This window comes from Danio rerio, chromosome 22 (genome assembly GCF_052040795.2).
Source record: "Danio rerio strain M-AB ecotype USA chromosome 22, GRCz13ab, whole genome shotgun sequence".
Taxonomy (NCBI): Eukaryota; Metazoa; Chordata; class Actinopteri; order Cypriniformes; family Danionidae; genus Danio; species Danio rerio.
This window is the reverse complement of record NC_141042.1, coordinates 8769398-8785600: the sequence shown is the minus strand read 5'-3', so window position 1 is coordinate 8785600 and position 16203 is coordinate 8769398. Positions and strand designations below refer to the sequence as shown.

General features: G+C 42.2%; 1 protein-coding gene across 4 annotated transcripts in view; it reads right to left on the bottom strand.

Moving 5' to 3' along the window:
• Positions 1-3582: 3582 nt before the first annotated feature.
• The window catches only part of LOC141380169 (uncharacterized), a 19609-nt gene continuing 6988 nt past the window's right edge, over positions 3583-16203 (bottom strand). For all 4 annotated transcript variants that reach the window (XM_087303714.1, XM_087303715.1, XM_087303713.1 and 1 more), the window contains 4 exons: positions 9118-9411; positions 8797-8928; positions 8536-8594; positions 3583-5577 (listed from right to left, as the gene is read on the bottom strand). In XM_087303714.1, coding sequence (XP_087159840.1) covers positions 5524-5577; positions 8536-8594; positions 8797-8928; positions 9118-9411 — 539 coding nt within the window. In that variant the 3' untranslated portion in view covers positions 3583-5523. The remainder of the gene's footprint in view (positions 5578-8535; positions 8595-8796; positions 8929-9117; positions 9412-16203) is intronic.

Sequence of the window (16203 nt, the reverse complement as noted above, 5' to 3'; positions counted from 1 at the left end):
AGTAGATGAAGCGTTTCTGCATTGTGATATTTCAGTACTGGTTTGTGTTCCGGTACTAAAGAAAACACATCAGTATAAAACAACAACAACCATGATGTCTTTACATGAAGGACAGAAGAGTCAAGATTCAGGATACAAATGCTGCTTCATTTCAAAATACAAAAAATAAACTTCAAATGCAAAATGGAGAAAAAACAAAGCAAAACAACAAAACGTCCGAAACAAAATCAAGACCCAGAAGAGGGCGTATAAGGACAGAACTCAAACTAAACAGCTGTGGACAATAAATTCACCAGGGAAGCAATGAAGATCAGAGACAAAACAGAACACACATAAGGCAGAAAGGATTAGAGAGGATGCTCTCCAGTGTTCATTTAACAACACAGCAAGTGTCTGTGACAATCTCACAAGGTTAGGAATACATAACTTTTCAATCTCTACACATGATTTTGTGCAAGTTCTATGTAGTTATTATGTGCACTAAAATCACGACATGTATCTTTGAAAAGGCAGTATATGTCATGTGTTGGTTGGCCCTGTGATTTTTGAGTTGTAAAACATTCCTCTTATTTTGCCAGTGCTTTTGATACTTTTTATTAGACACAAAATATCAGACAGTGTTGAATGTCAGCTGTTGCATGTTTGCTCGGTGCATGCTCCATATCCTCAGGCCCCGTTTACACTATTGTGTTTTAGTTTGAAAACGCATAAGTTTTGCAACGGTTACGCTATCTGTCCACACTACGCCGGAGTTTTCGAGCGCCAAGAACAGAGCATTTTGGAAACGCTGGAGAAGCCGTTTTCAGTCTGAACGCTGCTGCTCCGTCCCAGTGTGGATGGGAAAAAACGGAGACATCTGAAAACGGAGGCGGGACTGCTGAGATTCACTACCTGATTGGGGCTTTTGTGTTATTGCGTATCCTTCCCTTATTCATCAAGCCCTTATCACATGACTATAACACATGGCTTTAACACTACTGGAAGACAGCAGACCAGCCTTCACTGTAAACAACAACATGGACACAGAATGGGAGCGTTGTTTGCACTATTATCTGTTTTAGGCGCCATTGTGCAGTTATTCATTTGTTACGATTAGTAACAACTCGACTTGGTCGTCTGTCCACAAAAATTCCTCTATTGCTGTCTTTGCCATCGCGTTCATTGTTCAAGTGGCGTTTATTGACTATCAATAACCAAATGCCGAGCGAGACACACACTTCCTGTCTATACTAGAACGCACATGCCCAGAGTGCGCGAATGGTCATGTGATATACTTTTTTGGTGGCGTAGTGTGGACGGAGATATGTTCAGAAACGCTACGTGAAACACTAGTGTGGACGCGGATCGTTTTTGATCTAAAACACAGTTTTAAAACTAAAATGCACTAGTGTAAACGGGGCCTCATTCCTAATAAAATGAATCTGTTCATCGATTCTCTCAGCATGGCGTGTCTTACTTCAGGTTAAATTGGTATATTCAGTTTTTTTACTCAGTCGAAATGACTGAGTAATTTGTGGATAAGGATTAATTGACGCGAACAGTTTGAACGATTCAGTCTGTAGTGGTGAACTGTTCATTTACAGTAAAAAAAAGGATCACAAAAATTATTCGTCCAAACAGACGGGACAACAGTTTTACGCAACCCAAGCTCATTCTGGAAACGTAGCCCCGCGGACGTTTCTGGAGACCGCGATCTATGTGGCCGGAGGTACGTAAAGGCCGCGTTTGGTTTTTTTCGAGCGAACGCTGCGGGGCGGTGTGGCGCCGCTCCGCCCCTCCTCTTCGCGCTCGCCGGCCGACGGCTCGCCTCCGAGTGGAGGGCTTTCCCGACGCAATCAGTTTGTCTGCCTAGCTCACAGCATTGCGTCGGCGGAGCGGAGGCCCCGGACGAGGAGGAGGAGGAGCCAGAGCTGGCTGCAGTGGACGACGACCGGGATCGAGTCCGGGGAACAGCGGGTTCCGGAAATCAGATGAGACGAAAAACGGAATCCGGAAAATGAGGGCGAGAACGCGGCGGGATCCGAAAACGCGGTCGAAATCGAAGACGAGGGCTTTTGCTTTTTTTTTTTTTTCCCCGATCCGGCAGCTTTTCGCGCGAGAACGGCGCAGGCGCGAACGCCGCGAAAAAAAAAACGCTCAAATACGTACCTCCCGGGACGTAAATCGCGGTCCGCAGAAAGGTCCGCGGGGCTACGTTTCCACAATGAGTCCGGGTTGGTTTTACGCCTTGCAAGAGACTCAGACAGATTTTGCCAACCGCCAACATAAAAGAAGAAGACCACATTTGTAAACAGACTTATTCTATAATCAAATTGATTTATTTAGTAAATATAACACGGATCTCCAGATTTTTTGTGTCTTTCAGAAAACGCGCTGGGTGTGCCTCAGAAACTCACTAATACTGTTTTTAGAAACCAGATTTAACTGGAAACGTCAACAATATGAAGACCATTTTAAGGATCATTTGGTTTCTACTGCCAACATGTGGTAAGTGTGCGGTTTCTTCATTCATGATTAGGCCTGCTTCCAGTTTCACACACAGCATTTTAAACTAACAAAGGTAACAGTGTATTTTTAGCCAAATTTTTCTGCACCCCATGATGACTTGTGTGAATGATGAATTGCATTGCATAATATTTTTTTTTTTATGAAGTACTTGTAATTACAGCAAATTACTTTTAAAATTATTAATATATATAAATATAAATCATTGATTCTCTTCATTTAAACGTGCTATTTCATAATAACCTGTTGCTTATATACATGCATTCTTCTTCATGATTCTTTGTATTGGCAGTGTTGAGGTATTTAAAGTTCATTTCACTTGTTGTTGCTGATAATGAATATATTTGTTCTTTGCATTAGTTAAACTAGTACGAGATAATTATATTTAAAAATTTAAGGTAGCACAAAAGTAATTAAAAATAGCCAGACAGCGTTACTATAAATGTGCAATTAATGGATTACAGTATATTAACGAATACTAAATGTCATGTAGACTAATCTGAGATCAGTAACTCATCACAATGCATAAGCTGTTTTCTTGAAGGATAAAAATAAAGAAAGCCGAACGTACAATTCCTCAACATAAATGGATTATTTGTAGGGGATTTTACTTTGTCAGGCAGACTGATTTTTCTTTATTTTACAGCTGAATAATTAAAATTGTTAATTATTTTAATAAGGCATGACTAAATTCTCTCTTTAAATGATTTCTCACTAGCATTCCCAGCAGTGTTTCAGTCTCTGAGATGCTGTTTCTGGGTGTTCTGCAGGTGTGTTTGGTGCTGAAATGAATCTGTCAGGGTCGGTGATGAAGGGACAGACTGTGACTCTTAACACTGATATTACTAATATGAAGTCATTCGAATTCTGTGGAGGTTTGAAACTTTACGCATTGCTGAATTCAATGACAACAAGACCACGTCTCTCAATGACCCTGAGAGATTCAACAAACTGATGCTGAACAGTCAGACTGGAAATCTGACCATCATGAATATCAAAACCACAAACAGAGAAAAAAGCCGAGATCAACCACAACACTGGGACTTCAAAGTGGTTATTGCACGTTACTGCCAGCGGTGAGGATTTATTTATTTATTTATTTTTGTTCTCTGAACTTTGACCAGTCAATTTTAGTTATACCACTTTTAACACTCTTATAGGGTTACAGCTTTACAATATGACAGGTGATAGAATATGCTTCACAATATACTGTTGTGTTTCTGTAGGATTTTAAATATAAACCATCATAAAAGGGCATAGATGTTTTGTTAATGCTTGAACGTTAGTCAATATATACATCAACTGTAGATTCGTGCATATATGTATCAGATTAAACTTCAGTTGTTTCATTTGCTGAACAAATGCAATACGTTAATTAACAAATGTAAAACAATTATATTAAGATGGAATACAGTGTAAAGTTTGGATGTTCACAGCTCACTCAGGGAGACCTTCTGAACTTACCAGTGAAAAGGTTAAGAAAGGTTACTGAACAATATTTAACATTATTGCCCTGCATCTACAGTCTCTGCAAACAAGGCAATCTTAAATCACATTTACAATGAATGACGACAAACTGACCATTCCAAGATGGCACATACTTATCAATGTACAACACAGGGAACAGTGTAAGCACAAACCATGTTCTATGGTAAGTAAAAGAACAAAAGGACAAAACTGGCTCTTCCTGCAGATGAAAGTGAGGATGAGATGGGTTTTAGTGTCCATGAGAATGATGCAGACTGGACATTTGATAAAAGCAGTGATGCAGACAGTTCAGGTAAGTAAGCTCTGAGACAGCGTAGTAAAGTATATAGTATAATATATAAACATTGTTAGCTAGTAGCTACATTATTTTGATGCATCTGGATATACTAGACTTGTCATTTATTTGTTATAATATTCACCGGAGGAAGTATTTATATTTACTGTATGTTATAAACATGATAATACAATATTATGTTTGTTTTCAATAATATTCAGCAAAAATAATGGAATAAATAAAAGCTGTTGGAATATGAGTTGTTGGAATGTATGTATAAGGTGACATTTATATGATTTGTGTTAAAGCTTATAATACTGCGACACCTATTAAATCATTTCAAGCAACAAAATTATTAATTATAAGAAAAGTTCTAAATTTGTAAGTTATATCCACTGTTGGACGTTGTTGCTTTTATGGCAACATATCATAAAATACCCTTAATGTTTTGTTTTTTTTTTAGTTTTTTTTTACAGTGCTTTAAGTTAAGCCATTCTAAGAAAACAAACACAGTCAAATATTCTTTATAGATCTATCATACTGTGTGTAGTAGAGGGTTAAATATGTATCTGAAACAAGCTTTGAAGAACAAATAGTTTAAAATATTTCCTGCACTTCAACAATTCTTTTGGTTAATCTTTAGTCAAGTGGATTCAATAGATGATTCATGGATAATAGTCTAATTTCTTGTTGCAAACTAAAATGGATACAAACTGTGAATGAGTTCTCCATTTGTAAAGTTAAAAGTTAACAAGAAGTTTTTTACTGCACTGTAAAATTATATCTGTTAAGACTTTCTGTATTCTGTAAGTGTTCTCCGTTTATTTATGGTTGTGATATTGGTTGCATATTGTGAGCTTGATCTCTGCTCTGACAACTTTTGATGTTGAAAATTCAACTCTACAGTTCAACAAACTGATCTTTAGTGACATTTTAGTAGTTCGAAATGATATCATGTATCAAAAATAATATATAGAAAATAAGTCTGTCAGTTTATTACAAGGTTTCTGTAGCCTAATATACAACACCAACCCAGACAATAGATCACTTTAAACTATTAAAAATGTCACTCTTTCAAACTTTTCAAGATTAAACATTGTTGGAAAAAATATCCATCTCCTATAATGCAATTCTAATGCAAAAAATTAACAGGGAAAAAATTAAAAATTAAAACATAAATCACAAAATATGGAGAACTGCTAATTCACAGTATCTGATGTTGTTGCCAGAGGCTCTTCTTGAAAGTCATCACACAGTCAGATATCTTCTGGTCTTGACTGAGGCATAAAGCCCCAGATTCTCCTCTGATCCTTAAATAAAAAATAAAAAGCACAATAAATGAGTTCATCTTAATTTAACTGTGATCAACATTAGACACAGAATAATGTGAAGATTAAAAATGCAGAATTAAAGTGCACCTATTTTACCCCCTTTTCAAGATTTAATGTAAGTCTTTTATGTCTCTAGAATGTGTCTTTTTACTTTTCAGCTTAAACACACATCAGTTTATTTATAATACTTTTCTGAATATTGAAATTTTAAGCTGTTTTGGCTGCCTGTTCCTTTAATGCAAATGAGTTGGATCTCCCAACCCACCATTCTCATGTGCATGTCAGAGCCACAGAGATCTCTCTCTTAATCTAATGCTTTCCTGCTGTGTCTCACCTCAGATAAACAGCACAGTGACAGATAAGAAGGAAGCTGATCTACCATTTATGAGAAATACCACAGGAAGAACTTTTCCAATGGTTATTTTATGTATTTGTTGTTAAATTAATTCAAGCCTTTCTGCAACGAGTCACACACAATGCTGTTACAAAGTTCATGCACACACATTTAGCTTTGCTCTGTTCTTGCACAGCAAATGTGGCAGGAAACACGTTATTATCCACTGCTGTATAGATATCCGGTATGTTAATAGACAAAATAAACCTGAATTAACATCCACAAACCTGGACTGAAACATCTTCTTTTATAATTGAACTGACACATGGTTGTGGTGATGAATTACAGCAATTTTACTGTCTTTACTTCATTACAAACATGCACTGTTTTAGAAATGTTTTAAACTTGTAAAACTCATTCTTGAAGTGCAGATGATTCTTGAAGTGCAGATGATATACGTGTTACAATGGAGACATGTTAAAATCCATCTGTCAATCAATTCAGTGGGCATGGAAAACCTGACTCCTACATCACATTGCCGTATGACTCAGAACTGGAGGGTTTTGGATTCTATTTTAATGTCGGGAAATAAAAAAGAGACTTGTTTTGTTTCTATCACTCTAATATAACTGTGGACACACTATTCCTGCACACAGTCCTGTTCAAACAGCTTAGAAGAGATGATTTTCATCATAGGTGCCCTTTAATGTATTTTAAATGAAGTTTTAGTTGTGGTTTTACCATTCTAGACTCTTAGAAATTAAGAGTAAGAATATATTTTTTTCACGCACACATCTGTACCTTCAAGGTGTATTTTACAGCCTAAAAATGTACAAATCTGAATGTCTTGGAACATTTTTTGACAGTGTTTTATAAACTATCCAATGTTCTTCAAGCAGAACCATTATTGTGTGGAAAACACAGTGACAATGTAAAGATGGCCAAATATTTCCACAGTATCAGACCCTGAGAACTGTTATGGAATTCCATGAGGCAAGACCACTAGAACTGTCATCCAATAATGGCCGTTTCCACTGAGTGGTACAGTATACGGTTCAGTATGCTTTTATAGCCATTTCCACTGTCAAAAGGTACCTAAAACCGTACCATACCATACCACTTTATGGGTAAACTTTTGAAAGGGTACTGAGAACAACAAAAGGGTACCAAAAGGACACGCAGCTGAATGCTATTGGTTTATAGAGATATGTCACTTGCTCGTGCATCAAGACAGGAGAAAGAAAACAAAGGAACTGCCACTTTTAAATACACAGTGCAGACATTACACTGTAATAATAAATACATATAATAGATAGCCATGGTTGACCCAAGCTCAAACCAACCTTGTCGTCATCTTGATAAACAGCCACAAAGCCAAAAAAAAGAAAAGAAAATATACCCTGTGACCTTTTGTTGTTTACAAAGCTGTCTAAAGCGTGAGCGGTTTCGCTTTCTCGTGTGTACGTGCATTTATATTTGAAATAATGAACTTTTTAAGCGATGATAATAAAGTGTGCATGATTATTGAAGTGCTTCTGACATTAGATCCTTTCAGAAACGGACAAGAGAGAGTGAAGCGCGAAAAAACAAAGCAGAAGCCAGAAAAAAGGAGTTCAGCAACCTAAAACATGAACAAACTGCCATGTTTAACTATTATCATCACCTTTCGGACTATTATGAACTCAGCATGACGGAATTACTTTCTAACAAGAGGTTACATGTGCTGCTGAATATTAAAGACACATATGAGAGGTTTGCACTGACTGTAAGCTATATGTTGTGTGCTGTTTTTGAACCTAAATAAGAACTAAATGTATGTTGTGTGTAGTTTTTCTGTTACTGGTAACATAGCATGGGGCGGCCTAATATTACTTAAAGGAAATTCGTTTACAGTTAAATCCTCTGTCAAAGAACCAGTACTGGTGTAGTTGTGACCGTGAGCAGATGTGATATCTGACTTTAAGTGACTTTGGGTAAATGATAAACAATTAAATGACAAGATGAGATGTTTAAAATATAGTCAAATATCTAAATTAGTTTCTCATTTATGAATGCGATCAGTGCCTTATCATGAACACAATTGAAATTTAATGATCACTTAAAATTGAAGTCAGATTATTCTAACAAATAAAATATTTCTTTTTCAAATCTGCTAGAAACAGCTTACATGCATTTCACCTTCACCCATGCTGTTAGTTTCATCATTTGACTAATACAGGGGTGTCCTAGTTTAGCTTTAACTTTATTCAACACACTTGCCTAGAAGTTTTAGTATAGAAAGAGCTTGATTAGCTTCTTCAGGTGTGTTTAATTAGGGTTGGAACTAAAATATGCAGGATGCCAGCCCTCCAGAACCGAGTTTGGGCGGCACTCCTGCACTAGATATACTAGAAACCTCATGGCAGGACTGTTGAAGCAAGTTGAAGCTAAACTAAGCAGGACACCGGCTCTCCAGGACTAAGTTTGGACAACCCTGGAATAATAGATGGTCCCACAACATACTGTTGTGTACTGTTACATTCATTATGTATGGACAAAAACACAAGCGTACATCAACAGGTTATAAATGCCATTAATCAAAACTGAATAACAAATAGACTTACCGATTCATGTGCAAGTCCTTTGCAGGGCTCTACCTCAACATAAGTGATGCTTGTTTGAACTGTTTGAATAATAAGAAAATGCATTGAAACATATTAACTTAAAATAGCACTGCCAAATTCAGGATCTAAATAACAAAAAAATATTTTAGTTGATTTACTTTAATAATTGCAGTTTAACTGTTTCAGCTGACTGCAATTTTTAGATTATATTTTATAATATTTATTATTAAAAAAATGTTTAAAGCAGTAGGTAACACTTGCCTCCTTGATCTGTTTTTCTGTGTTTCTCACAGAAGACTGCAGAAATAATCAACAGAGATCCAGCAGCAGCAACAGCAGCAGCAGCAGAGATCAACACTACCAGAGATCCTGGAGGACCTTCTCTGAGATTCTCTGAACACAAACAAGTTACTTTGTACATATTGCACTTCTTGTGTGGATTGCCTATTTTATTTGAATCACTGAATGCCTCTTCAATTGTAAGTCGCTTTGGACAAAAGTGTCTGCTAAATGACTAAATGTAAATGTAACAAGGAGATCATTATTATTGTGAGAGAAAATCTGTTTTTGCCACTGCCGTACCTTTGCATGTCTGACAGTGTGTGTTGATGTCCAGATGTGTGGTCTGGTTGTTGATGGGGTTGTTGACCACACAGCTGTAGCTGCTGTTATCCTGATATTCCACCTCCAGAGGTAGAGAGAGACTGTTGCTGACATCAGCCACACTGAAGTTGGACAATAAACTGTTTCCTTTGTACCAGGAGAGACTCACAGCGCTCACATTCACCACTGAACACAGCAGCACACAGCTGGACACTGATGATGCATTTGGGTATGGAGTTAGAAAGGTGGAAATGACAGGAATTGGAAGAGAAGCTAGAAAACAATACAGAATATATTAGATTTAAGTAAAGTATCCCGTTTGCTTAATAAACTTCATTAAGATTTGGCAACAGGAGATACACTGACCACAGAAAACAGGAAGTAAAATGATTTTTCAGAAACGCAATTTTATATTCACAAAATCAGTTTACACTTTAAGGGAATAGTAGGCAAATTTGGAAAAAGGGAAATCTGAGAGAAGTATAACTCTGTTTTTAGAGTTTATTTCTAGATTGTTGTGCAACCACATGCATGTAATGTTGAATTGAATAATCTGTCAGAAATTGTAGGGTTTATTTACACAACAATGATTCCAACTTAGGCCTGAAAATGCTTAATTTACAAAATTTAGTTAAACACTGAAAATTTGTCCTGTGGTTCTCTGCACAAACATCACATACAACATTGTCAAAATGATCTCTGTTCATAAAGATTCCCAAAAATGGCTAAATGAAGTTGCATTATGCCTGCAGAAGACATTATGCAACTAAGTTATTAATAAAAAGTATCCCATCATCATCCATATTACCATATGCATTACACTTGCATTACCAAGCCAACAATGGAATTTGTATTAGAGTGTGTTCATTGTGAGCGCCATTCTATAACACTCAGCTGTGCACTGCAGTAAATTTAAAGTCGTTGCTGCAGTGATGAAAAGAGTACCGAAAAATCATACTTAGGCAAAAGTACCATTACTTGCCTAAAAACGTAGTGCAAGTAAAAGTATTTGTTGGAAATATTACTCAAAGTATGAGTAAAAAGACCTTTCCAAAGTACTCATTAGTATTACGCTATAAAAAGCTGATGCGTTATGTGATTTGTGAATGTGTAAACGTAAAATTCTGTAGTGCATTTAGTTATTGTCCAGCAGGCACACAATATCATAAAATGTTAATGTAAAGTTAGATTATGTGACATCAGATGATCAATATTCAATGTCTAGCCAGCATCTAAGGACCTTATTTTGATGTCCAATAACGACGTCAAATGACATTGATATTTGGTTGATTTTAGGTTGTGTTAAAAAGTGACTAAAATCAAATGTCAAGCCAACATCTTGAACCAACGTCATATTGACATCAAATACTGACATTCATTCATCAGGTATGGCAACCAAAATCCAAGGTCTGATAGACTTCATAGTGGTAACGTCCACACAATGTCAAAGTGTAACATCATTAGACGTTGATATATTTTTGATTTTAGGTTGGACATTAGACATTAACATTGTGTTACATCGTAACGATGTTGGGTTCTGATGTCAAACCCCGATTTTCATTTCTAAACAAAATGCAGCATCCCCACGACATTTGGGTATGTCAATCTGACGTCATAATGACATCCTGTGCCTGCTGGGTGTTTAAGGCCATTTCTGTCACCATACAGTAAACATCTGTCATCTTCTCATCAGTGACATGCATCTAAACAGTCAGTGCGATTTTGTAAAGATTTTGGACATCTTCTTGGACACTTTTAATGCTTCCAAATTTGCTGCAATAAATCACCCATGTCTTGAGGGAGTTCATTATGATGGGATTTACCTTGTGTGATCTGATTGGACAGAAATCACAAAACGTTCGAGGTTACAGAAGTAACCCTTCGTTCCCCGAGGGGGGGAACGGAAGTGCCATAGAGTGGATTGATTGAAATCCACGAAATGGGAGGATTCGGTTCAGAAGCCACTTGTCTGAAAGAGTATTGAACGGGCCAATGAATGCAATGAATTGGCAGCGTAAGCTTGCACAGGTGTACTTCATTGCCAATTATCCCAGCATATAAGCACACCTGGAGCGAGCAGACGCCATCCTTTTAAGCTGAAGAGACTTTCAAACAGCTAAGGGACAGTCATTATGGCGACGGAGTATGGCACTTCTGTTCCCCCCCTCGGGGAACGAAGGGTTACTTCTGTAACCTCGAACGTTCCCCTTCGGTTGGGGAACTTCAGTGCCATAGAGTGGATTGATTGAAATCCACGAAATGGGAGAAGTATGGAAAGCGCCATAATGACTGCACCTTACCAACGCCCCCGATGAGGGGATTGTCAAGCAAGCGTGACGCACCCACATCATGGGAGGCTCGGTCCTCCAACGTGTGCCTGGCCCTAATTTATCCTACTTCAACAGAAGTTTTACGGATTTAGATATATTTTTGGGAAGTCGTGAGCATCTAGATAATTCTAGGAAAATACGACAGTACGTTGGGAAGCGTGCAATCCCGATAGGGAGGACGCTGCGGAGGCCATCCATTACCCAAGAGAGGATAGATGGCAGAATTTACATATGGACTAGCCCTTAAAAGGGGGAGTACGCATAGCAAAAGAGTGGTTAGCGGGGAGGGAAGACACGGGTCCGCCCAGGGGGGGGACTTAACCGTGGCGGAATAAGCATATGGGATCGCCTAGTGGGGATCACACATAGCAGGCACCTTTACCCAAAACGCGGGCTGACCAGCGGGCAGACCTACAACGTAGTGGGCCAGCAAGTGACTCCTCCGCTGAGTCAGTGCTGGGGGCCACGGAGGAATCTGCAGGGCTCACCTGACGGGGAACTTTACTGACAGATAAAAAGGCGCACGTACCTCCGTGTTAGGGAGAATGGCGCAGCAAGCGTGTTTCAACACCCTACCGAATTGTTTCCTCAATCACCAAGGGTTACCTAATACCCTTGAGGAAACCGGCTCCACTCGCAGATTGTAAAACCTTGCAAATGGGTTGGGTGTCACCCAGCCCGCAGCTCTACAGATGTCTGTTAGAGGGGTGCCGCGTGCGCGCGCTCGAGAGGATGCGAAGCTGCGAGTGGAGTGCGCACGCGCTCTCGGGGGACGCGGCTCATCTCGGCTCTGATAGTGAAAGAAAGGCATCCACAATCTAGTGGGAACTTATTTCGGTACGGCACTTCCCTGCTGCCGACCGCTATAACAGACGAAGAGCTGCTCAGATGATCTAAACTCTGAGTGCGGTCCGGATAATAAGCAAAACGAGATCCTAAGAGGGCATGAGAGGGGGCGGGGTGGATTAATTCGCTTAGCGCCCCTGAGGAACCGGATGATGAGGTTATGCGTTCCCACGGTGCTGCCAGCCACCGTGTTATGAGAGCGGAGATGGCAGCCACGTAACCTTGAGTGTGGAGGGCGACAGCCTGCTCTCCAGCTTCTCTCGGCGTAAAGAAAGCACAACGCTGATCTGGCAAATTACGGGGGTCTTCTCAGCGAGAGACACACCATTCAGTGAATAGACTCCACTTCAGGGCATAGGCGCGCTCGGGGAGGGGGGCTCTAGCCCGAGTGACGGTATTAGCCACCGCAATCGGAGGTTACCTAAGTCTTCCTCGCGTCTAATGACCTCCAAAGATCGGCGAGGGTGCCAGGTGGTGCCCTGTCCCTGAGAGAGTAGGTGCTCTCTCGAAGGGACTGCCAGGGGAGGGCTATCGCGAGGGAGAGCTCTGACATCCAGGTCCGGTTGAGCCAGAGGGGCGCAACCTGTTCCTCGTCCTCCCTGACCTTGCACAGTAACTGCGCGAGCAGGCTCACTGGGGGAAACGCGTATTTGCGCATGCCCCGAGGCCAGCTGTAAGCCAGTGCATCCGTGCCGAGAGCACTCGGTCAGGGAAAGAACAACTGGCAATGAGCGATCTCGGGGGAAGCAACAGATCGATCTAGGCTTCCCCGAATCGTGCCCATATCAGCTGAATAGACTCGGGGTGGAGTCTCCATTCTCCAGGACGTAAGGCTGCCGTGAGAGCGCATCGGCTGCACGGTTGAGCTTGCCTGAATATGAATAGCGTGCAGCGATTTCAGCCGCGGATGACTCCAGAGGAGCAGACGGCGAGCGAGCTGAGACATGCGGCAAGAGCGCATACCCCCATACGGCTGATATACGCCACCAACGCCGTACTGTCCATCCTGACCAGCACGTGTTGCCGCTCCAGCACCGGAAAAAAACGGTGGAGAGCGAGGAACACTGCCAACAGCTCCCGGCGATAAGCCAATGCAACTGGGTACCTTTCCACAGGTCCGCAGCCGCATGCCCGCAACGCACAGCCCCCCAGCCCGTGTTGGAAGCGTCTGCTGAAACGACAACAAGACTGGACGCCTGTTCTAGAGACACCCAGGCCTGTAGGAACAAGGGGTCGCTCCAAGGGCTGAGGGCGCGGCGACACAGCGCAGTAACAGAGACTCGGTGTGTGCGCGCGTGCCATGCGCGTCTGGGGACTCGATCGTGAAGCCAGTGCTGAAGTGGTCTCATATAGAATAATCCGAGCGGCAGAAGCGGCTGCGAATGCCCAGGAGCTTCTGAAATAGCTTCAGTGGGACCACTATTTTACTGTCGAGCTCTCTCAGACAGTACAGCATCAGCTGAGCGCGCTCTCCGGAGAGGCGCGCTGCCATGGTGACCGAGTCCAGCTCCAGCCCGAGAGAAGAGATCCTCTGCACGGGGGCGAGTTTGCTCTTTTCTCGGTTGACCTGAAACCCCCACAGGTGGAAGTGTCAGAGCACTTTGTCTCTGTGCATAAACAATTGCTCCGAGAGAGGGCAAAAATCAGCCAGTCGTAAAGAAATCGAGTATGCAGATGCCCGCGAGCCGAAAGGGCCCTAAGGCACCCTCCGCGGGCTTGGTGAGGACCCGCGGAGACAGAGAGAGCCCGAAGGGGAGAGCTTTGTATTGACAAGCTCGACCTTCAAACGCAAACCGCAGAAACTGACGGTGGCGAGGAAGAGTGGAGACATGGAAATACGCGTCCATCAGGTCTAATGCTGCAGACCAACCCAGAGGACGAACGCACCGGAGGATGCGCTTCTGCGTGAGCATTCTGAACGGCAGCTTGTGCAGGCAGCGGTTCAAAACGCGCAGATCTAGGATTGGCCGTGACCCACCGCTCTTTTTGGGCACGATGAAGTGTGGGTTGTAAAACCCGCTCTCCATCTCGGCTGGAGGGAGCGGCTCGATTGCATCCTTCGCCAGGAGGACAGCAATCTCCTCTCGCAAGACAGGGGCGGACAGGGGGCTGACCCTGGTGAATACACACCCGTGAATACTGTGCACCTCCGGGAAGAAGGGAACGCCCCTCTAGTCGGTCCGGCCGCAGAGCTGGGGGATAAACCATCTCCAACCCACGGCTGAAGCAGCCCGGGAAAGCACGGCTAACATGTCCGTTTCAGGATCCGTAGTGACAGCGCTCACCAGCCCGAAGGGGGCGAGCGGGTCTGGATCATCATCGGACAATGAAAGCCCACCCTCCGATGCCGCGGTGGACGTCTGGTCTCCAGTGTCATCGGGCGTAAGGGCTACCATCTGTTATCGGATCGCTTCCCCCGCCCGAAACTTGGATGGAGCGCTTAGAGGAGCGGGAGGTCCGCGGGCCCGTGGGCGACGGATTATCTCTCGCTTGAAACCCTCAGATCTGCCCGAGTGCCCGCTGCAGAGCAGGGGACAACTGGGGTGGTTCGCCCTTTTGCAAAGGCTAGCCGTGATCTTTACTGCGCAACAGTCATGGCATCGCATTGACGACATGAACTGCCCGCGAGCAGCGCATTAACATGCTGGATCCCCCAGGCATGTAACGCAGTGCCCGTGCCCATCATCCGAGGACAGGAAACCACCGCATCCAGAAACGCACAGTCGGAGCGCCGTCCTGAAAAGGACGTGCTGCACGACTGTGTTGCTCTTTCTGTGAAGTTTGCAACTTTATACGCACCGCTCTGGAGGGCCGGACCCAAAGAACGCCGGGCAAGGGAGAAACCCAGCTCGACCGCCTGCCGCTGCGTGTACACACTCTGGACCGGGAGAATGCTCTCGTTCGCTCAGAATCGCTGGTCACAGCAGGAGGAACCCTCATCAACTCGATCAGAAAGTCTCTGAAGCAAAAAGGATGGCGTCTGCTCGCTCCAGGTGTGCTTATATGCTGGGATAATTGGCAATGAAGTACACCTGTGCAAGCTTACGCTGCCAATTCATTGCATTCATTGGCCCGTTCAATACTCTTTCAGACAAGCGGCTTCTGAACCGAATCCTTCCATTTCGTGGATTTCAATCAATCCACTCTATGGCACTGAAGTTCCCCAACCGAAGGGGAACTACACTACTATTGTCATGTAAATCTAAAACAACAACAAAAAAAAATACATTCAAGAGTTCACACTTAGCTGATGATTAATTATAAAGCTTGTTTGGCATGCTGTCCCGGGAGAGAGCCCTGAGCTCATGAGATCCTCGAGCCCAGGGCTCCCTCCCGTTGCAAAGCGGGAGGGGAGTTTGAGCTCAGGTAGATCTCGAGAACTCCCCTGCTGTAGCAAGTGAATGCTCTTGAAACTAATAACTAACTAGGAGCGTGTCTATGTTGACAATTTGGATTGTTCAATTGACTTAATTGCATGTAAAATAACAATGTAGGACTCCAGCAATGCATATGCATATGTTGTGTTTCTTGACAAAGTTTTATCACCACCTACTGGCCTGGCATGCCATTTAAAGCAGGGGTCCCAAACTTTTTAGCTTGCGACCCCCAAAATAACAATGCTAGTGACTCGCGACCCCCAATATCCTCTGAGGTGGTTATATATACAGAAACCTTGCATGCAATAGCGCACACACACCAATAGACCCAAATTTATTCTTAGTTTATTCTTTTTTAATGTATATCAGAGCTGTAAATGTGCCAGAAAGTTTAACCTGATGTTATAAAATCAATCATCTTCATCTGACGTCATGGGTATGTCTTTAAAATTATATAATTACCCCAGGGGTCGTAATCCAATAGAACTAGCAACTATAAGCTACTGTAGTAA